The sequence below is a fragment of the Lissotriton helveticus genome, chromosome 8, assembly GCF_964261635.1.
Source record: "Lissotriton helveticus chromosome 8, aLisHel1.1, whole genome shotgun sequence".
Lineage (NCBI taxonomy): Eukaryota > Metazoa > Chordata > Amphibia > Caudata > Salamandridae > Lissotriton > Lissotriton helveticus.
In genome coordinates, this window is record NC_136069.1 from 1,598,229,195 (window position 1) to 1,598,252,945 (window position 23,751).

General features: G+C 43.6%; 1 protein-coding gene across 1 annotated transcript in view; it reads left to right on the plus strand.

The window, feature by feature from the left end:
• Positions 1-23,751, plus strand: part of LOC144772074 (ecto-ADP-ribosyltransferase 5-like) — a 77,240-nt gene that overhangs the window by 28,826 nt on the left and 24,663 nt on the right. Inside the window, exon 2 of the mRNA XM_078656259.1 lies at positions 21,648-21,735. Within this exon, the coding sequence (XP_078512385.1) occupies positions 21,676-21,735 (60 nt within the window). The 5' untranslated portion in view covers positions 21,648-21,675. The remainder of the gene's footprint in view (positions 1-21,647; positions 21,736-23,751) is intronic.

Here is a 23,751-nt window from a genome sequence, read left to right on the forward strand (position 1 = left end):
ACTCCTCGCCTCCAAGGTCAGCCTCCGTGCACTGCGGCCGCTCCCGGCCCCCCCCAGCCGTCTCCCGTTATCAAGGTCTGTCCTCCGAGCGTCCGGCCCAGGGGAGGTAATCAGGGTAGTTCTCGCTCTAGCCTGGGCTCAGCAGGCGGCCAAAGGGAGACAAGGCGTGCCCCACAGTCACGCCGGGGCCAGAGTCCAAAGCTGCCTGTGTTGCCCCGCCGCAGACGCGGGTCCATGAAAGCGCCGGGCCCCTCCCCGGCGATGTCCACTGCATGCAGGTGCCCCTCCACAGCGGTCGCTCCGCCGATGCCCACAAAGTCGTGTTGCAGCGGCGGTCACAGCGTGAAGGCTGGAGGGTTGCTCAATCTCCGTCCGTGCCCTGCGGACCTCTCCGGATGGCGCCGCTGGGCCCACTGTTGCCGCCAAGCCTCGGTCTCGCGTAGGTGGGTGTGCCGGGGCGGGAGCGCCCAGCGCGGCCACAGATGCACCGCCTCCGTCGGCGCGGAACCCAGCGAGCGACGAGCCCAAGGTTCGGCTGATGTGTGGGTGGGGGTTGCCCTCGGGTCCGCTCCCAGCTGCGACTCAATCAGGATACAGATGGCGGAGAAACGGCCTCGGGAAGGGGAGCTCAAGTCGGAGCTCTACCCTTCCACGTCCGTCGCCATTGCGCGCCAAGCCACGCCCCCATTAGACATGCAAATTATGTTTCGAAAAAAAAAAATCTTTTAATAGGGAACGCTCAAAAACAATCAAGCGAGGAATAGGGATATCAGCAAAAATCATAAGTTAGGGCAAAAAAATGAAGAATGATAAGATATAAAATAAGGAAAACGCACACCGCCTTCTGATTTGGATGTTTGAGTTTCATAAGAGCAATGCTGTGATGTTTGTTATTCCATAGAAACCTTGTACAAATAGAGTTAATTTGTGAAAAATATGAGATAGGGATCCGAAAAGGTAACATGGATAGTGTATAAAGGACATGAGGCACAATCATCATTTTAATAGTATCCAGTCTTCCCCACCAAGATAAATTAAGGGGGGACCAAGAAAGAAGGAGTGACTGTATTTTAGTATATTAGTGTATTAAACGTAAAGCTAATTGTGGTAGATAAAGTAGAGGAGAACCAAATACCAAGGTATTTAATTTTTGTGGGGCACCAAGTAAAATTTGTATCATTAAACATATATTGGTAACAGAGAGAATTCATGGGTAAGACTTCTGTTTTAGAAAAGTTCAACTTACATCCAGAACCTCATCCAAAAAAGGAGGGAGGGACGTATTAGGATTAGACATGTATACCAAAATATCATCAGCGTATGCTGACATTTTAGTTTCTATGGAATTTTGTGTAAAGCCAGAAATAAATGTATTAACACGAATACGCTCAAGGAAGGGTTCAAGACAAAAAACAAATAATAAGGGTAAAAGAGGGCAGCCCTGATGTGTACCCCTAGATAAAGAAAAGAATTTAGAAAAACAGTCATTCACACAAATACTAGCACGGGGACAAGAATATAACAATTTAACATAAGAAATAAAAGTTGGACCAAAACCAAACATTGAAGTGTATTAAACATAAATTGCCAGTTTATACAATCAAAAGTCTTTTCGGCATCTAAGGACAATGCTGCAAGTGGAGACTTAAATCTCTTCCCAAAGGAGATAACATTAGCAAACATACGAGCGTTGTCCGCAGCCAATCTGCCATTAACAAAACCAGCTTGATCAGTTTTGACCAATAGTGGAATAATATTCTCAAGTCAATAGGCAAGGATTTTAGCAAATATCTTACAATCATTGCAAATTAATGATATGGGACAATAGTTTTTACAGAGTGAGTGATCTTTGTCAGGTTTGGGAATAAGAACAATCAAGGCTTCCATAAAGGAACCAGAAGCTTTAGAATCAACAAGAAATGAGTTAAAAGGGCCAAAAGTTTGGGAGGCAAACGTAGAAAACAATTCAACAGAAAGACCATCAGGGCCTGGTGCTTTCGATTCTTTTAAAGATTTAATAGCATCAGTTATCACTTGAAGAGTAACATCAGGTAACAAAGGGAGTTTAGGGAGACCAGAAAAAGTGTGTACATTTTGACTAGAGGGATTTGTATCAACAGAATGTAATAATAATAATAATAATAATAAAAACATTTATTAAGCGCCTGGTTACACAGGAAGACAGTGCGTCCCCGCGCTGTGGATGCATACCAACAGAGCTCCAAAGTAGGCCTAGTAGCTTAGGTGGAAAAGAGCAAAAGGCAACAGGTAAAACTAGACCTTGGGGAACAAGTGTGTTTTAAGTTTCAGCCTAAAGCGCAGTTCCGAAGGCTCCATCCGCAGTTTGAGTGGAAGTTCATTCCAGTATTTACTGGCAAGGAATCTAAAGGATCGCCCTCCCATCCGTGCTCTACGGATACGAAGGACCGTCATCTGCATACTACCCATAGATCTCAATGATCGCCTAGGGCGATAGATGGTCATCATCTTCTGGAGGTAGGTAGGGCCTCGGCCATGAGCGATGCGGTGGGTAATGCACAAGATTTTAAATCAAATGCGTTATTGCATGGGAAGCCAGTGCAAGATTTGAAGGGCACGCTTTCCAGATGACCTCCTAGGTAGTTTTAGAACTAACCTGGCCGCCGCATTCTGAACACATTGAAGTTGGTTCAAGCCCTTTTTACTAAGCCCACAGAGCAATGAGTTCCCATAGTCAAGGTGAGGGGTGACTAGGGCATGCACTAGGGTTTTCCTAGCTTTGGTAATAATCATGAAATGCAGTAGCAATATCCTCATCGGGGGACGCTAAGTTGTTGGTAGATTCACTTAAAATGGGTCCAATATTTTTATGTTCAGATTTAAGTTTTAAGTAATTAGCCAGCACCTTACTAGCTTTATTTTGACCCCTGTGATACTTGGACTTAATTTTAAGAAGGACATTATAGGCATCAACTGTAGCAAGTTTGTTAAGAGCAGATTTGGCCTTAATCAATTCATGAAGAACTCAGGGAGATTTAGAAGTAAAGTAATTATGTTCCAACAGTTTGAGTTGTTGTAGTAAAGCTGTATACTTGGCCTTTGCAATTTTCTTCTTTTTGTTGAATATGAAATAGCAAAGGCATGAAAGGAGGCCTTAAAAGCATCCCAATTATTAGTAATAGAGGTATCTAGAGGATTGTTAATAGTAAAAATCTCATTAATAAAGGCAGTAGCTTCAGTTATACAAACAGTGTCCGATAATAACAAATTATTACGTTTCCAACTATCAAATTTTGGAGAACTCAGGGAAAGGCCAAGAACAGAAATGACAGGGGCATGATCAGAAATAAAAATATAACCAATCTCCGAGGATTGAATAGATGGGAGTAAGGGTTTACTAACTAAATATAATCAATTCTGGAACGGGTATGGTGAATATTAGAAAAAAATGTAAATTCAAGGTAATCAGGGTTACAGGTCTTCCAAACATCATATAATGAACGAGAGACAATGGCAGATTGAACTGATTTATGGGACTTTTCTGGGTTGAATTTACACTTGGATTGTCTATCAGAAAAAGGATCCATCCATTGGTTAAAATCACCAGCAACAATTATATTAGGATTATCAATAGAGGAAAGTAAAATCTTAACACTATTCCAAAATTCCGGGTCTGGTTTAACAGGGCCATAAATATTAAATAAGACAAGTTCTTTATTTTGTATGACAACTTTAGCCATTACCCATCATCCATCAGTATCACATTGTGTAGATAAAATTTGTACAGGCAATGATTTGTGAAATAATATAGCCACACCTGCTTCCTATTAGATGCAGGAGAATAAACAACTTGACCTACCCATTGTCTTTTTAATTTAAGCAATTCAGCTTCATTACACCACAAACATTCTATGTAACAACATTACCCATATTGGAGGGATGGATTGGTAATACATGAATGGAGATGATACACTTATAGGCACATGCAACATGTAGAATATCATCAAGAAAAAAGGAGCAAACATAAAAGAATAGAAAAAGGATAGTGACAAAGAAGAAAAAAAGAATAGAAAAAGGAGGCGATAGATCAAGGAAAGAGATCCAGATCTGAGAGGAACAGTTAACCAATGGGGCATGGGGCGTAGCAGCACCGAAGATAAACGGAACGACAGAGAGAAGGATATAAAAAAATAGAAATTTGAACAGCCATAAAGAAAAGAAGCAGGGAAATTAGACACGATGGGAAGAACCATCAGCAGAGTTCATTGAGAGACTTTGGAGAAAGACTTTAATTTAGTAGGATCATCAAAAGAACGTGTCGAGCCCTCAAGAGTAATTTTACACAAGCAAGGATGGAGAATGCATAACGAATATGCAATTGTCTCATTTGAGGATGGAGAGCCAAAATGTCATTTCATCTTGCATTAGTAGCATTGGAGAGATCCTGTGAAAGATAGACTGTGTGACCAGACCATATGAGGCAACGTTTCACTTTAGCTACTGAAAGAACACGCATGAGATCAGTAAATTCCAGAAACAGCATTATAATTCCTCTGGGTCTTGAAGCATTTGATTGAAAACGTCCAAGGCGATGCGCACATTGGATATTTAGTGGGGGTTCTGGAGAAAGATCCAAAAGGTCTGACAAAAATCGCTTTAGGGAAAGAAGTAGATCTGGCCCCTCAAGATTTTCTGGTAGTCCATAAAGACACAGGTTATTACGCCTGTTATGATCTTCAAGATCCTCAGTGTGAAGCTTTAGACATTGGATTTCCTGCTCTAAAAAGGAATCTTGGTTGATACATCGTGCAAATCACTGATGCGTTGCTCCATGTCAAACACCTTAGCTTACATACTAATCCACCTGTCTTCTATTTGTCGGAGTTTCTCATTAGTTGTGGACATAAAAGATTTCAACCCCCTCACCTCATCCAGAATGGTATCAAGAACAGGATTATGCGATGACAAGATGGCAGGGGGGTAATTTTGAACCCTTTTTGGCTTAGTAATGAAGACGAGGCTCTGACAGAGATTGGAACTTCACTGGCCATTGTGAAAGGACGAGAAGGACGATGACAAACTTTTAATGGAGGTCTCAATCTTCCCATAAGCTTAATAAGTACCCAGCACCAACAAAGGAGGGTCCAGAAGACATGCCAGTAAATCAGAGAAAAATATGACACCTTCCATTTGGAGTATGAGAGAGGAAAAAAGGTGCGCAGCCAACATCCATGAAAAGAGTCAATGCAGTGAGATAATCAAAAGTGGAGTATAAGGTATCTTCATTAGGTAAGAAGTAAGGGACAAGAGGTCAAAAGATCATAATGTGCCTCATACTATTTGAAATAAGCAAGAAAAACAAAAAAATGCGGTACATTTTGGAGCAAAACGCTGGTTTAGCACAGAGGACGAGAGGTGCAGCAGGGATAAAAAGGCAGCTACACGCAGTTACATGAAGAGGAATCAAGTAGCTCAAAAATAGAATTAAAATAAGGACAGTCTAAAGAATATCCATGTAGAAAAATACATTAGTTGACACTGTTGCCTGGAAGCACCAAAATCATTACAAACACAGGGAAGGACTTCTTTTCCTTTACTTCTACATGGTAGGATCCATAAAAATATGAAGTACTGCATTCTATGAATTGTACTTGTGCTATTCCTGAAGGGGAGTCACATAAGAAGCAGGCAACAGAAAAAAGAAACTAATTAAAACGCTGGTTTTACCTCAGAGGAGATCATGTGAGGCAAGCGAGAAGCACAAAATGGCGGCTGCTTGTGTTTATATAAGGAAAATCACCGCCGCTGGGTCGCAGCTGACCGCATTCGAGGTCAGAACGGCTCCATATGCCGCTCTGACCATTCAGAGGCAAAATTCCAACACCTACTCGTGCCCAACGCCACAGGAGAAGGCTGAATGTAAGAGAAGAGCACCGCATCTGAGCGGAGCTCAGGTTAAAGCCATCATCTTGCCGCGGCACGTTACCACGTCCCGCCCTGGCCTATTCAGACATAATTGCATAGAAACACGTTGAGGTTAGGGCACCCCGTTTGGTGCCACCTAGTGTGAGTGATTTAGCTCGGCTCAGTGAATTTACATATAGGTGTAGCGGGGTGCTCTGTTTATTAGGATCCGTATACAAATGGATGAACCAAGTTGCGCCAATGTATTTTTCCTAGAAGAGATCCACAATTACTTATTTGCATGTAACTATATAGGAATACATTGAGGTGAGGGCAACACGTTTGGTTCCACCTGTTGTGACAAATTTTGCTCGGCTCAGGCAATTAACATATCAGAAGTGTACAGGGGAGCTTCCTTTAGTAGGATCAATATGAAAATTGGTGAGCCAAGTTGATCTTCATGGGAGAAAGAATGGTTTCTTATTTGCATATAGCTATATAGGAATGTATTGTCAGGTGGGTGGCACACTGGTCCCATATTTTGGTGGAAACACTGCTTGGCTCAGGCTAAATCCTTATGGAGCTTGTAGGGCGATGTGGTGTGTTTGAGAAACAAAATACATATTTGTTAGCCAATATGTTTTTCTGATAAGAGAACCATAATTACTTATTTGCATGTAACTATATAGGAATGCATTGAGGTGAGGGCAACCAGTTTGGTGCCATCTGTTGTGACAAATGTTGCTTGGCTCAGGGAATTGACATCCAGGTAGTGTAGATGGGTGCTTCCTTTATTAGGATCAATATGAAAATTGGTAAGCTAAGTTGATCTTCATGGGAGAAAGAATGGTTTCTTATTTGGATGTAAATCAATAGAAATGCTTCGAGGCGAGGGCAACCAGTTTGGTGCCACCTGTTGTGACAAATTTTGCTCAGCTCTGGCAATTTACATATAGGTATTGTAGACGGGAGCTCCCTTTGTTAGGATCAATATGAACATTGATTAGCCAAGTTGAATTTGATGGGAGAAAGGATGGTTAATTATTCGTCAATACCTCCCCATGAATGATTTGGCTTGAGGGTGGCACAGTGGGTGCAGGTGGGAACATTGCTTGGCTCAGTGTAAATCCTTCTGATGCTTGTAGAGTAATGTATTGTTTTTAAAATTATTGTGATCCAATGTGAATTTCCTATAGGGAAAGTATGATTACTTATTAGATTGTAACTGCTTAGAGATACTTTGAGGTCAAGGTGAACCATAGGGTGCCGCAAATTATGATCAGCTCAGACAACTAACATGCATTTACTGTAAAGGAGTGCTCCATTGCTTACACTGCGATGATGGCAAAGTTGTGCCATGTTTTGGTGGAAAGGTTGCTAGGGTCAGACTAAATCCTAATATACGTAAAAGTAGTATGTGTTATATTTGAAAAACAACATATTCACTGTATGGCAATGCAGAGTCCCATAAAATGGAGTTAACTGAATTATTTATGGTTGTAGTTTATATAAAGTGTTGCCTGCAAATGAAATGCTGGCTGAATAAGATGCTTGCAGAATAAGAAGCTAACTTCAGCCTGCAAATAAGAAGCTGGCCGAGTAGGAAGCTAACTTCAGCATCGTCTTGGGTTTTGTGGCTTGAAACCAGTCGATCCATTCCACGAATCTGGGTTTGGCAGTCAGCCTTTCATCCGTCTAAGGTCGATAAAGTGAGTACTACTGAGTTGGGTTCATCAGTTATTCAGCACCAAGATGCCCAGTGACTAAACATGCACTTTACAAATACACATTATACGAGATACAGATATAGGGCGCAGTCGCAAAACGCACAGAAATAAGTTGGGGCTAACAGTTTGCGTCTCATCTGTCCTTCTCCAATCATCGTTGTTTGGCATTAGCATACTTTCAATAAGTCCTCGTTCTGTGCCTACACCATGTCGGCCTCGCTGCTGGCCTGTGCGGAAGAGAACAAGGCGATCAGATACGCCGGTGAGTTAATCTCCCGTGAATCACGAGACTGATGCGAAATGGACCTGGCCTTGTCGCATTTCCCGCCGGTGAGACCGTGAAGGAAGTGAAACACATCCTCCCTGAAAACAAACAACCACTGTGTTCTTGGCTGGGTTTAATAAGTTATAGTAAAAGGGTAGATGGGCCCATAGATAGCACCCAGACTAGGCCTCCTATAAAGTATAAACAACAGTACAGTGTGTGGGTGCTTCAATGAGATAATGCCAGTTAGCAATAAAACCACATTTTTAAATATAGTGGTCTTAGGTCCAGATGTAAGAAGCCGTTTGCGAATCGCAAACGGTGTTTTGGTATGCATGAGCCAAATCGCAAAATAAGGAATCGCAAAAGTTGCGATTCCTTATTTTGCTCAAGCGTTTAAGGAATCGCAATTTTGCGATTCCTTAAATGCTATGCATCAAGCATTTTATTTTTGCGAATCCTCATTGCGAATCGCAAATTACCACCAACTTGAAGTTGGTGGTAATTTGCAAATTCTTTCACAAATGCACTTTTTTGCATTTGTGAAGGTGGCATGTGGCCATATGCACACACATGTAAATTTCAGGGGTGCATCAGGGTGTCCTTATGACACCCTTGCACCCTTGAAATTATTCTTAATTTGCGATTCTCAAATTGCGAATCGCAAATTGAGAATAACTTCACGTTCATTCCTATGGGCCTCCTGGCCCATAGAAATGAATGGGAAATTATTCCTTAATTGCGAATTCGCCAATTGCGAATTCGCAAATAAGGAATAATAAGAAATCACTAAAAACTTTGATTTTTTTAGATACATACTATTTTGAAATTCTGAAACAGCGATTCTCACAAAATCGCTGTTTGAGAATCCCAAATAGGTATTTTGATACATCTGCCCCTTAGTGATTTATTTCACATTCATGTATTCTTTTTTTCAGAAGCAGTTATGAACATTTATAACATGTCTTTCAATAGAAGGACCACCTTTTTTGTGGTTATTCACATAGATACATTTCACAATCTTGACAAGACAAACACAAATGTTAACATTTGAATACAAAACCACAGCAATTGTGAAATAGACCAGTCCTTTGCTCTCTAATTAGGACACATGGCGGATTTGTCTTTTGTGCCTAAATCTGAATGTGCATCCTGCCGGTGAGAGCTGGTTGGGATTCTGTAGGAAAACAACAGGAACACTTCCGTGTTTGCTAACTAATTAATTGCTCTTTCACAATAAAGTCTTTTCGTTGGTAAAGACTTTATTGTGAAAAAGCATATTAATAGTTAGAAAACACGGCCTATTAATAGCTTTTTCACAATAAAGTATTTTCGTTGGAAATTACTCTATTCAGTTATGGATGGTTTAATACTAGTGTGGGTGGGGTTCATAAAACAGAGTCAACAGTATAAAACCTGCCATGACAAGGAGCAAAGAAACAGACAAAGTGAAGTCTGGTAAGACGGGGTGGGCTTCAGAAATCCAACAGCTGATCTAGAAGTGAAGGCGCACTGGAAAACGAGATACTTTACTGCAAAGAACACGTGAGTACTGCTGTTCGCTGCCTCGTCAATTAATAAAGGTATTTTACTGTAACCTGTCATGGTTACACTTACTGTAACTTGCAGATGGATTCTACTAATCTTCCAGTTTGCTATCTAATTTTATAAAAGCAGCTTGTGTAAAGCACACAGGTTTTCTAGAGTGTGGGTCTTGTGTTGCCATAGAAATGGATATAGTATGCTGAAGTACGTATTGCCATGCTTTCACTAAATTGTGCAGCATCTAAATAACACTACAGATTAGCAGGGATAGACAGATTAACCCCTTCGCTGTAGGCCTCCCCCTTCCGTGCTAAGCCTTTTTCTGGCTATTTGGGGTAGTTCGCGCTTATGCCCTTGTAACTTTTTTGCCACATAAGGTATCCACACCACATTTGTGTCCTTTTCTTCCACCATCACAGATATTCTAAAGGTACCCAGGGTTTGTGGATTCCATTGGAGGGGATCCAGAAATTCGCAAAAATACAGCTACATTTTGTTTTTTGGGGGAAAAATGGGAAAAAAGTGCTGCAAATGAAAGCGTCGGTTCTTTTCCCTGCAAATGGTATCAACAAAGGGTTTATGGGGATGAAATCAGCATTTTCCCAGCTTTTAGGGACAAGCAGACTTTTGTCAGAAAACCAACATTTCTTTACACAGTTTTGGCATTTTACTGGGACATAGCCTAATTTTGCTATTTTGTTGTGCTTTCAACCTTCTTCCAGTTAATGGTAGAAATAGGTATGAAAGCAATAATGGATCCTGGACAGCTATACATTTTAGAAAAGTAGACAGAATTCTGAATTTAGCAAGGGGTCATTTATGTAGATCCTTCAAGGTTTCTTTATAGAAACTAACAGTTGAATATATATGAAAAATTGAAAATTAGTTGAAAAAACGTTTTCACCTGTAACTTCTTCTACAGCTGTTTGAAAGCAATATACCATTACATCTGCTGAACCTTTCTGGTTGTGGGGATATATAGGACTTGTAGGTTCACCAAGAACCTGACGAACCCAGAGCCAATAACGGAGTAGCATCTTGCAATGGTTTTTTAATATGTACCGGGTATATAGCAATTAATTTGGGAAAATATTTACATGGAAAAATCTGTGTGAAAGACACCTATGTATTTCTGAAATTGGAACAAAAAATAGTGTTTAGAAACAGTAGATATTTGTATATTTCCCAAATTGTAAGTACCCATACTAGCATGAGAATTATAGTGACTTCCTTTTCACACATTGTCTTTCATTTGGAAAGCAGAAATGTATCGAAAGTCAATAGGTAATAACAGTTGCTCTACAATTCTGTTACCCTAAGTCTCCCGATAAAAATTGTACCTCACTTGTGTGGGTAGACCTAGTGCCCACGACAGGAAACGGCTCAAAACGCAATGTGGACACACTTTATTTTTACAGTTAAAACTGACCCTTTTTTGGCAGTGACTAGCTGTAGATTTTGAACCCTAGTTCTGCCGGCACCTAGGTAAACCTAGAAAATCTATATATTTTTGAAAACTAGACACCCAGGGGAATCCAGCATGGGGTGACTTGTCTGGCTCTCATAGGTTCTGTTTCCCCGAATCCCTTGCAAACCTCAACATTTGTCAAAAAAACAAATGTTCCTGATATTTCTGTGGTGGAAAGTTCTGGAATCTGCATGGATCCACAAAGTTCCACCCACCCCGCATTCTCCAAAGTCTTCAGAGAAAAATGGTACCTCACTTGTGTGATTAAGCATAGTGCCCACAACAGGAAACGGCCCAAAATGCAACGTGGACACACCACATTTTCACAAGTGATTAGCTGTAGCTTTTGAACCCAGGCGCTGCCGGCACCTACAGAAACCTAGCAAACCTATACATTTTTGAAAACTAGACACCCAGGAAAATCCAGGATGGGGGTGACTTGTCTGGCTCTCATCAGGTTCTGTTACCCAGAATACCTTGCAAACCTCAACATATATAAAAAAAACACATATTTTCCTCATTTCTATGGTGGAAAGTTCTGGAATCTGCGTGGATCCACAAAATTCCACGCACCTGCATTCCCCAAAGTCTTTCGAGAAAAATGGTACCTCACTTGTGTGGGTAGGCCTAGTGCCCGCGACAGGAAATGTCCCTAAACGCAATGTGGACACACCACATTTTTACAGTGAAAACTGACCCTTTTTTTGCAAAGTACCTAGCTGTAGATTTTGAACCCTGCTCTGCCGGCACATAGGGAAACCAAGCAAGCCTATACATGTTTGAAAACTAGACACCCAGGAAAATCTAGGATGGGGTGACTTGTCTGGCTCTCACCAGGTTCGATTACCCAGAATCCCTTGCAAACCTCAAAATTTGTTAGAAAAAACAATTTTCCTCACATTTCTGTGGTGGAAGGTTCTGGAATCTGCGTGGATCCACAAATATCTACCCACCCCGCATTCCCTAAAGTCTTCCAAGAAAAACGGTACCTCACTTGTGTGGGTAGGCTTTGTGGCCGTGACAGGAAACGGCCCAAAACGCAATGTGGAGACACCACATTTCCACAGTGAAAACTGACCCTTTTTTTCAAAATGGCTAGCTGTAGATATTGAACCCTAGCTCTGCCGGTACCTGTGGAAACCTAGTAAACCTATACATTTTTGAAAACTAGACACCCAGGGACATCCAGGAAGGGGTGACCTGTCTGGCTCTCACCAGGTTCTGTTACCCAGAATCCCTTGCAAACCTCAAGATTTGTCAAAAATACACATTTTCCTCACATTTCTGTGGTGGAAAGTTCTGGAATCTGCATGGATCCACAAAATTCCACCCACCCAGTATTCCCCAAAGTCTTCCGAGAGAAATAGTACCTCATTTGTGTGGTTCGGCCTAGTGCGCACGACAAGAAATGGTCCAAAATGCAACGTGGACACACCACATTTTCACAGTGAAAACTGACCCTTTTTTGCAAAGTGCCTAGCTGGAGATTTTGAACCCTAGCTCTGCCTGTACCTAGGGAAACCTAGCACACCTATACATTTTTGAAAACTAAACACCCAGGGGAATCCAGGATGGGGTGACTTGTCTGGCTCTCACCAGGTTCTGTTACCCAGAAACCCTTGCAAACCTCATTTGTTTTTTAAATACATTTTCCTCACATTTATGTGGTGGAAAGTTCTGGAATCTGCATGGATCCACAAAGTTCCATCCACCCTGCATTTCCTAAAGTCTTCTGAGAAAATGGTACCTCACTTGTGTGGGTAGGTCTGGTGCCCGTGACAGGAAACGGCCCAAAACGCAACGTGGACACACCACACTTTCACAGTGCAAACAGACCATTTATTTGCAAAGTACCAAGCTGTAGATTTTGAACCCTAGCTCTGCCCGCACATGGGGAAACCTAGCAAGACTATACATGTTTGAAAACTAGACACCCAGGGAAATCCAGGATGGGGTGACTTGTCTGGCTCTCACCAGGTTCGGTTACCCAGAATCCCTTTCAAACCTCAAAATTTGTCAGAAAAAACAAATTTCCTCACATTTCTGTGGTGGAAAGTTCTGGAAACTGCGTGGATCCACAAATATCTACCCACCCCGCATCCCCCAAAGTCTTCCGAGAAAAATGGTACCTCACTTGTGTGGGTAGGCTTTGTGGCCATGACAGGAAACGGCCCAAAACGCAATGTGGAGACACCCCATTTCCACAGTGAAAACGGACCCTTTTTTTCAAAATGGCTAGCTGTAGATATTGAACCCTAGCTCTGCTGGTACCTGGGGAAACCTAGTAAACCTATACATTTTTGAAAACTAGACACCCAGGGAAATCCAGGAAGGGGTGACCTGTCTGGCTCTGACCAGGTTCTGTTACCCAGAATCCCTTGCAAACCTCAAGATTTGTCAAAAATACACATTTTCCTCACATTTCTGTGGTGGAAAGTTCTGGAATCTGCATGGATTCACAAAATTCCACCCACCCAGTATTCCCCAAAGTCTTCCGAGAGAAATAGTACCTCATTTGTGTGGGTCGGCCTAGTGCGCACGACAGGAAATGGTCCAAAATGCAACATGGACACACCACATTTTCACAGTGAAAACTGACCCTTTTTTGCAAAGTGCCTAGCTGGAGATTTTGAACCCTAGCTCTGCCGGCACCTAGGGAAACCTAGAACACCTATACATTTTTGAAAACTAAACACCCAGGGGAATCTAGGATGGGGTGACTTGTCTGGCTCTCATCAGGTTCTGTTACCCAGAAACCCTTGCAAACCTCATTTGTTTATTAAATACATTTTCTTCACATTTCTGTGGGGCAAAGTTCTGGAATCTGCATGGATCCACAAAGTTCCACCCACCCCGCATTTCCTAAAGTCTTCTGAGAAAATGGTACCTCACTTGTGTGGGTAGGTCTGGTGCCCGTGACAGGAAACGGCCCAAAACGCAACATGGACACACCACACTTTCACAGTGCAAACGGACCATTTATTTGCAAAGTACCAAGCTGTAGATTTTGAACCCTAGCTCTGCCCGCACATAGGGAAACCTAGCAAGCCTATACATGTTTGAAAACTAGACACCCAGGGAAATCCAGGATGGGGTGACTTGTCTGGCTCTCACCAGGTTCGGTTACCCAGAATCCCTTTTCAAACCTCAAAATTTGTCAGAAAAAACAAATTTCCACACATTTCTGTGGTGGAAAGTTCTGGAATCTGCGTGGATCCACAAATATCTGACCACCCCACATTCCCCAAAGTCGTCCGAGAAAAATGGTACCTCACTTGTGTGGGTAGGCTTTGTGGCCGTGACAGGAAACGGCCCAAAACGCAATGTGGAGACACCACATTTTCACAGTGAAAACTGACCCTTTTTTTCAAAGTGGCTAGCTGTAGATTTTGAACCCTCGCTCTGCCGGCACCTGGGGAAACCTAGTGAACCTTTACATTTTTGAAAACTAGACACCCAGGGAAATCCAGAAAGGGGTGACTTGTCTGGCTCTCACCAGGTTCTGTTACCCAGAATCCCTTGCAAACCTCAAGGTTTGTCAAAAATACACATTTTTCCTCACATTTCTGTGGTGGAAAGTTCTGGAATCGGCATGGCTCCACAAAATTTCACCCACCCAGTATCCCCCAAAGTCTTCCGAGAGAAATAGTATCTCATTTGTGTGGGTAGGCCTAGTGCCCATGACAGGAAATGGTCCAAAACGCAACGTGGACACACCACATTTTCACAGTGAAAAAGGACCCTTTTTTGCAAAGTGTCTAGCTGGAGATTTTGAACCCTAGCTCTGCTGGCACCTAGGGAAACCTAGCAAACCTATACATTTTAAAAAACTAAACACCCAGGGGAATCCAGTATGGGGTGACTTTTCTGGCTCTCACCAGTTCTGTTACCCAGAAACCCTTGCAAACCTCATTTGTTTTTTAAACACATTTTCCTCATATTTCTGTGGTGGAAAGTTCTGGAATCTGCGTGGATCCACAAAACTCCACCCACCCCGCATTTCTTAAAGTCTTCTGAGAAAAAAGGTACCTCACTTGTGTGGGTAGGACTGGTGGCCGTGACAGGAAATGGCCCAAAACGCAACGTGGACACACCACACTTTCACAGTGCAAACAGACCATTTTTTTGCAAAGTAGCAAGCTGGAGATTTTTAACCCTAGCTCTTCCAGCACCTAGGGAAACCTAGCAAGCCTATACATGTTTGAAAACACGACACCCAGGGAAATCCAGGATGGGGTGACTTGTCTGGCTCTCACCAGGTTCGGTTACCCAGAATCCCTTGCAAACCTCAAAATTTGTCAGAAAAAACAAGTTTCCTCACATTTCTGTGGTGGAAAGTTCTGGAATCTGCGTGGATCCACAAATATCTACTCACCCCACATTCCCCAACGTCTTCCGAGAAAAATGATACCTCACTTGTGTGGGTAGGCTTTGTGGCCGTGACAGGAAAAGGCCCAAAACGCAATGTGGAGACACCACATTTTGACACTGAAAATGGACCCTTTTTTTCAAAGTGGCTAGCTGTAGATTTTGAACCCTAGCTCTGCCGGCACCTCGGGAAACCTAGTAAACCTATACATTTTTGAAAACTAGACACCCAGGGAAATCCAGGAAGGGGTGACTTGTCTGGCTCTCACCAGGTTCTGTTAACCAGAATCCCTTGAAAACCTCAAGGCTTCTCAAAAATACACATTTTCCTCACATTTCTGTGGTGGAAAGTTCTGGAATCTGCATGGATCCACAAAATTTCACCCACCCAGTATTCCCCAAAGTCTTCATAGAGAAATACTACCTCATTTGTGTGGGTAGGCCTAGGGCCCACGACATGGAATGGTCCAAAACACAACCTGGACACACCACATTTTTACAGTGAAAACGGACCCTTTTTTGCAAAGTGCCTAGCTGGAGATTTTGAACCCTAGCTCGGCCGGCACCTAAGGAAACCTAGAAAACCTGTCCATTTTTTAAAACTAAACACCCAGGGGAATCCAGGATGGGGTGACTTGTCTGGCTCTCACCAGGTTCTGTTACCCAGAAACCCTTGCAAACCTCAATTTTTTTAAACACATTTTCCTCACATTTCTGTGGTGGAAAGTTCTGGAATCTGCGTGGATCCACACATATCTACCCACCCCGCATTCTCCAAAGTCTTCCGAGAAAAATGGTACCCTACTTGTGTGGGTAGGCTTTGTGCCCGTGACAGGAAACGGCCCAAAACGCAAACTGAAGACACCACATTTTCACTGTGAAAACTGACCCTTTTTTTCAAAGTGGCTAGCTGTAGATTTTGAACCCTAGCTCTGCCGGCACCTAGGGAAACCTAGCAAACCTATAAATTTTTGAAAACTAAACACCCAGGGGGATCCAGGATGGGGTGACTTGTCTGGCTCTCACCAGGTTCTGTTACCCAGAAACCCTTGCAAACCTCATTTTTTAAAAACACATTTTCCTCACATTTCTGTGGCGGAAAGTTCTGGAATCTGCGTGGATCCACAAAATTCCACCCACCCCGCATTCCCCAAAGTCTTTTGAGAAAAATGGTATGTCACTTGTGTGGGTGGGTCAAGAACCCGCAACAGGCAAGGGGCCAAAACCTATTGAGGCGACAACAAAATGACCTATCACAAAACAACCTGATGGTGGTAAATCCGGCGGTCTCGGATTTAGAAGGGGAAAGGTACCTCGGCGGATGGAATGACCGTCTGCCGTGGTCCCGCAAGGTGGGCCTTTTCCGCCCGCCTTTCCGGACCAGGTACAGGGGGTGTAAGGAGGCGGTGCCATGCAGGCACCTCCATGGGTATTTAGATGCCTGTCTTTTGCGGCGGAGGAATATGCCATTGGGGGCCCGTTGCGGGCCCCCGAGGTGGTGGGGGGTGGGGTGCTGCACGTGGGGGGTACCTATCGTACCCCGGTGCCTGCCACGTTGTACATGCAAATGTGAAACATGTATTTTTACATTGTGGCGGGTGCTGCCACCCGCCACAATGTAAACATACAGGATGCGCCCGCCAGTGTGGTGGGCACATCCTAATTTGTTTTGCGGGACCGCCGCACCTATGTCGGGCGGTCCCCTTTGCACCACAATGGCGGACGGACTTTGTCCACCCGCCATCGTAATCGGACCCATTGTCTTTTGTGAGAGCTAAGTGAGCGTCACCTTCAGGCTGAAACCTCCTCTCGCAATTCACTGACCGTTTGTTCTGTGGCTAGTGACCGATCTACGACCGTATGAAGATCCGCACGCAGCAGTCCAACGTCCAGAGAGACTGTGTCAATTTTTGGCTGCACGATTGCACTCGACGATTCTATGGCTGCCAGTATTTGAGATCCCGTGGGCTCCGGTTGTGCCGCACCTCCCCTGTTGACATCAAAGGCAACGTGGCAGTCTTTGAGGGCGCACCCTGAGCTGTAAATTTGTCCATCTTCATTTGTTGACTGGAAAAAATGGTTAGGGGTTCTGCCCACCTCACCCTCCATCTTCATTTGTTGGGCAGCCCTAGGTAGATAGTCCTTGCCCATTGCTTCGCAGTCTGCTCAGCTCACCAATCGACCCATTAACCGGCACCCCCCATCTGCTCGCAGGGAGCAGGGCCACGTCACATGGTGTGCTCGCATGGCAGCGCAGGCCTGTTGAATAAGGTGTCTCCACACCTGATAAAGGTGACCACCCACCAATTTGCTGAGGCTAGGGCATTTGAAGGCAATGCAGACCACCCCAAAGACTTTCAGACAGGTGCTGTGGGGGGGGGGGGCACTGGGGAGCACATTCAGTACGCTGGTATCCCCCAAGACCTGATCTCAACTCAAGCTCCAACAGTACCCCCACTTGCACTCAGTTCTGGCTCATATGGGGGCCTAGTAGCCAATCCCCACCATGTCTCCCACACTCCGCTCCAAGTGCAGCCAATGTCATCCCATGTTCATCGCCACCTCACCTCTGTTTTAATGCTGCATGTGAGGTCCAGCTTTCCAGCTCCTCATACGGCCGATCTAGTGATGCAGCAGGTCCCGGCAGGTCTTGTATCTCCAGAGCTCCGGAGCAGAGGGAGGAGAGGGGAAGGAGGAGGCCAGGATCCCTTCGGTCCCAACCCAGGAGCAGGCGATGCGGCCCAAATATAGCACGTCCATGGGCAGGCCTCCCAAGGATGAAGAGGGAGGGGTGAGAGGGAGCGGGAAGGTCACGATCCATGTCCTCAATTTGCGGATGAGATGACCCGCCCCTGCATCCCCTCATGGCCAGCTCGATCGTCCCCTTCGCACACGGTCCAGACAAGCAGGGGGTGAGGTGGGGAAGGTTTCCACCCCACCACAGATCCCAGGTAGCAGTGCCCCGATCGGACAACAATTTCAGCCACCAGGTGTCTCAGGGCTCCCCCCGCACTTGAGCCCGGGAGCCAAGTCCCGCCCTCACCTCGAGCCCGAAGGCCTCCGAGCCGGCGAGGAAGTCTGCGAGCTCCAGAGAGGGACTCGGTTGTTCGTTGGGCCCGTCCTCTCCACAGCAGAGCCACTTTTTTCCAACAGGATCCTGCAGCATCAGCGAGGCCCACCACACACGCTGGCACCATCAGCACAGCACCGGACTAGGCCACTGTCGATCTTCGACCCCGGAGTGGCCCTTGATCATTGAAGACCCACAGTACTCGGCCACCGCCTTCCCATCAAGCAGATGGGGCTGAATTATTGGCAGGAGGGTCCGGATGGGTAGGATATCATAGAATTATATGCGGGCGGTATTCATGCCCGTCGCCATTTTGGCCACGCCTCCGGAAAAGTAAATGTAAACCAATCCGAAGACCAACATTTTCCCTACTGTTGCACTGACTAAGTGGGAATAGAAAACCTAACCCTCCGGAGTCCAACACTTTCCCTACTATTGCTTAGACTGGAGTGGGAATAGTAAATCTAACCCTAATCTACTGTTGCACTGAGTAGTGTTAATTATAAATGTAACCCCTCCAAAGTCCAATAACTACCCCACTGTTGTGCAGAATGGGGTGTGAATAGCAAAACTAGCCTCTCCAGAGTCCAACACTTACCTCTCTATTGTTTAGGCTGGAGTGGGAATAGCAAATCTAACCCCTTCAAAGTCCAACTCTTTCTCTAATGTTGCACAGACTGGAGAAGGAATAGTAAATTAACCCGGTCAAAGAGGATGTAGCCTTAGGGCCAGAGCGTCCCACTTTGCAGCTGGGGATCCGGTTTCGAGACTCAGCAACAGCGCTCACCATCCTGTGATTCTGGGCATTTCAATGAATCTCCCCATGCCTAACAGAAATGAAGGTGTCCTGATGTAACAATACTGGTGCTCATGTAAAGCGCTCTGATACCCGATGTCATGAGTCTAGTTTTCGCTATATAAAACCCTAAAAAAAAAAAAAAAATTCATGTTGCATTTTGATGCATGCGGTCAGACCAGCAGCTGTCAAGGGAAGGACCGCTGTCTCAGATAGGATCTCAGATCCCATTGGGGTAGCGGTCGGAGTCGTGTCCCTTGCATGGAGCCAGTGCCATTGCAGGCCCCGCCATAGGGATTACGAAGTCCCTTTACGACGTTCCGACAAAAAAGGGTGTTGGAAACGAGGTTTGTGGGCCCCAAGCAGTGCCTCATCTCCCATGGGCCACTGTAAAGTGGGTCTGGGGGCACATGTAGTTCCCCCACACACATTTAGGCACCATATGATGCCTGGCACATGGTGCATGGATATGAAAAAAAGTGGTATTTCACACTGCAGGTTTCCTGTGGCGCTTTTAATGGCCCACAGCACTAGCAGCAATGTAAAAGAGCACTTTTCCGACCGCCAACCTGGCGGTCCCATCTTAATTGGGTGGGTGGACTGCCAGCCGCTTGTCGGATGGCCTCATGACCGACATGATAGCGTGCGGTGGCCTGACCGGCTTTTATCTTGTTTGTGATGATAATGGAAATGTTTTGTGCCATGTTCTTAAACTTGTAATTTAATTTCATGCTTCTGTAGAATAATGTTTGAATGTGTTTCTTGAGCAAGGACAATGACCTTCACAAGCTGTTCACATTAGAATTATGTTAACTCAAACCTTACCTAGCTGTCTCAGCAGACTCTCCCAGAATTGTAGCAACAGGTAGTGTTCGTCAGAAGCTCTATGTTGTAGAAGTATGACAGAGTTCCTAATTGTACTTGTTTGCAACTGCTGTGTTCTGCTTAATACTGATTGGTTTAAACTGCGAATGAGAATCTTGTCCAATCATACTGAATATATGGAATCCTTTGTTCAGAACTGTATGTAAGTGTGCTCTTTTTCAATGTGTGGGGAACTCCTATCCACTGACCCCAGGAGTTGAGTTCAAGTCTGTTTGCTCTCTCATGTTATACTTTGTAGTTTGCTGACCTGCACTTAACTGAGTTCTCTGTATTTTAACGCAGCTCTGCACTGATTATTGACCGATTGATTTTGGCAATATAACTTGGTTTCTGCATGACTTACAATCTGAAGATAAACCTTTAAGATTCAAATCTCCCCTGTCTGTCATTCTATTAGAATCAAATGGGTTCTACATGCCTAAACTGAACTTGTCATTTAAACGCATTAAAAAGACACAGGTTCAGCAGGGAGTACCAAAATCCATACTGGGATTATCCTTCTTCTGATCTATAAAGCCACACAGGGAAAACCAGGTGTAGCGTGACATCATAACCAGGTATTATCATGGCCTTTAAAGAAGGATTCACCATATTTGTTGGGGTTCAGGCTGCTTATTCCCCAGGAGGTCTTGCAAATTTGGTGGAGCAGGCCCACTGAGACGTGTGTTCTTCGGACATCAGTTAAACTTGCAGAATTGATGTGAATAACACACAACTATTGTAATTGTGCATGGTAGACTTTAAGTAAGGTTTTTTAGTGTTTATCTTGGGCCCATGCTGAATTTCTCATTGTCCTTGTTTAGACAAAGGAACCTCCAGCTCTGATAATTTTGTTTCAAAAGTTTGTAATCTGCATTGCTCTGCTGCACTGTATCTCTCTTCTATCTCCAGGTCATGATAACTAGTTGCTTGTCCTGTGCTGGAAAGGGAGAGTGTAGGAAATGCTGCTCCAGTGCTCTGAGGGCATCCAAAAATTGGCGCTGTTGGCTTTGTACCCACTACTAAGAAGTCCCTTTGATGGTCGCCATGCTATGTATAAATTGTTGAAGAGATCCTGGGGGAATGTAGAATGTTGTAGCCAGAATATTGTTTTACATAAATACTCAGTCATAAATACAATTTTCATAAATATAGCCCCAATTGAGTTAACACTAGTAACTCTACACCCAGTGGCACAATATTTCTGTAAGCAATATTTAGGGCACAATATTTGACACAGTAGCAATATTTGACACAGGATGGCAACAGGCCCCAATGAGAGCTCTCATCATGTGTACAGCCCTGACACATGCTAATGATGTTTGCCAGTAACATACAGCCCTGACTGATTTTCTATGATGTTCAAGGTACTCCCTATTCCCCACTCAGCAACTCAAAACTGAGCACTAAAGTCACTTTTGGGAATGCTGCCACTGAACGGCAACAGAATTTCCCTTAGGGGAGGGTGGGCGATTTTTCCTCCTAGTTTTACCAGCCACCTGAGAAAGAAGGAACATGTATTCCCACTGAAGAGGGTTAAATAAAATCATAAACTAAATCAGGCTGTGCCAGATGTCCTTTTAAGAAACAATGCAATTCTTTGATGCACCATCACCTCATCTTTCTTTATTTTAATTGTGATTGTTTTATTTTCTCTGCAGGTAACAGCTGCAACTGACACTTTAAACAATGCCTTGGGCTATTTTCTGTGCCTTTCTCTTTGTGTTCATCTCCCTGGGAACATTTCAGGTAATGTATATCTATATATCATTAAATGTATTGCAATCATATCTGACAGAAAGCTTGGCACACATGAAACAACAATAGCATTGGAAGTCGTGCACAATGACCTGGAGGGGGAGGGGTAACCCTCAGCATGGAGTAGCACGTAAACACATTTTCGTGCTGTCGCGATAGCGGGATGCTCTACAGGCTGCTGCTAGATGTGTGGGAGTGCAAAACCCCAAAATGTATATACCCAAAAATGTAGGCACCCCTAAATGTTACCTCATCTGGACGCCAACTAGTTGATGAATCGAAGACGATGTTAAACCTCAGTTTCATGAGGCAATGTGTCCCAAAGATAGGAAGCACCTGCCAACAGTACAAACATTGCAAACCAGTTATTTAATAAAAAGAGCTCACTCAATAATTGGGTTCTAAATAAAAGAATAGTTAAAAATGTGTTATTAAAGAGAGTACAACTGGCTTACATCAAATGCTATAAAGGCTTCTCAGCAATTAAAGAAAATGCAGAATCAAAAATTATTCTACGTCCCAATAGAGCAGCAAAATCAGTAGAAATGTGGCAGCCTCCCCAGTAAAAGTTTAATTTCTTCAGCACATCAGAACACCTAATGCATTCCACATTGCCTTAACATGGAGGCACTATCCCACTACATGAATATTGATTCTGCACATTATGACCTAATGTCACCTGCCATTGACAGGAAGAAATAGTTACATGAGCAAAAGCAAATTATTTTATGAATGACTAGACTACAGCACGCTGGTGGAAGATCCTTGAAAATAGCAACATTGTGTGATCAAACTTCATTGTGATCAGCAAAAACAGGAAAGAACAACATACATGGAAATAAACTAGCTTGTCTCTGGGGGCCTACACTCTGTGGAGTGCCTGGGGAGAGAAAGATCATCATCCTCTGAAACTCCCCATCTGAATTATTTCATAATCACTAAAACCCACCAAAGCAGCATACTGAAACAGGTACAACACAGGGTCCATCATTTTCTATTCTTTAGGATCAATTCCTCTATCATATGCAGATGGTTGTGTTCACAGTCTCGGATATCACCTAACACATATTCTCCCTGTTCCTCTCTCATGAGTCTTTTCTTTCTTTGCACCCACACCTCAGAAAAATTATTCCCGAAGATTTTAACAAAAACAATTGCATAAATCCCCACAACAATTCCAGGGGTTAGTATAAATCTCCCCCTCCCTGGGAGATGTATGATTTACCACTGTTGCAAACACGCTTTCCTACCTTACTAGCCCAGGACCTTCTAATTCCCATAAGCCATGCTCTTCTAATGCCTTTATCTGACGTTAGATGTTTGTTATGTCAGTTATATACGCATTATTAACCCTATTATGATGGGGTATAAAAGTGCAACATTCTCTAACATAAAATACACTGTAAACACCACCTACCTTCGCGAAAAGGATATCTAATTCAAAGCGGTATAGCATTATCATTGTGCTCATAGCAACAAGCTCAGAATTAATTTGTGTAAGTACTCCCAGTGTGTTATAAACCAACCTATCTGCAAATGTAGACAGTCTCCTAATTTGCACATCATTCACAGCAATCTCTGAAGGTGGAATGATAGCTCCTAATATATGTAATACTAGCTGCCCAAAATCAGACTTCACTCCCTTCAAACTAACACCATCATTCATACCATGCACATGATAAACCTTTGTAAATAGTAAAGGCAGACAACAAAAACCCACCCAATTAAGAGGTAGGTTGAAATAAACGCACATTATAGATCCCTCTCAAAATTGATTCTTTAGCAACCAAGAAATCACCACTCACCAAATAGTTTCTTTCTCATTTGTTCTTGCCTCCATATTCTACAGGGCCTCTCCCTGAAGGTTCATGATGTAGAATAAATATCTTACACCCCTTTTCATGCTCCAACCTCAATCTCAGATGAAAATTTGTGAGTCTATAATATTCCCCAGAGTCAAGCTGCTCCCTCATCTTCTTTTCATTCCTCCAATCTCTCAGAATCTTT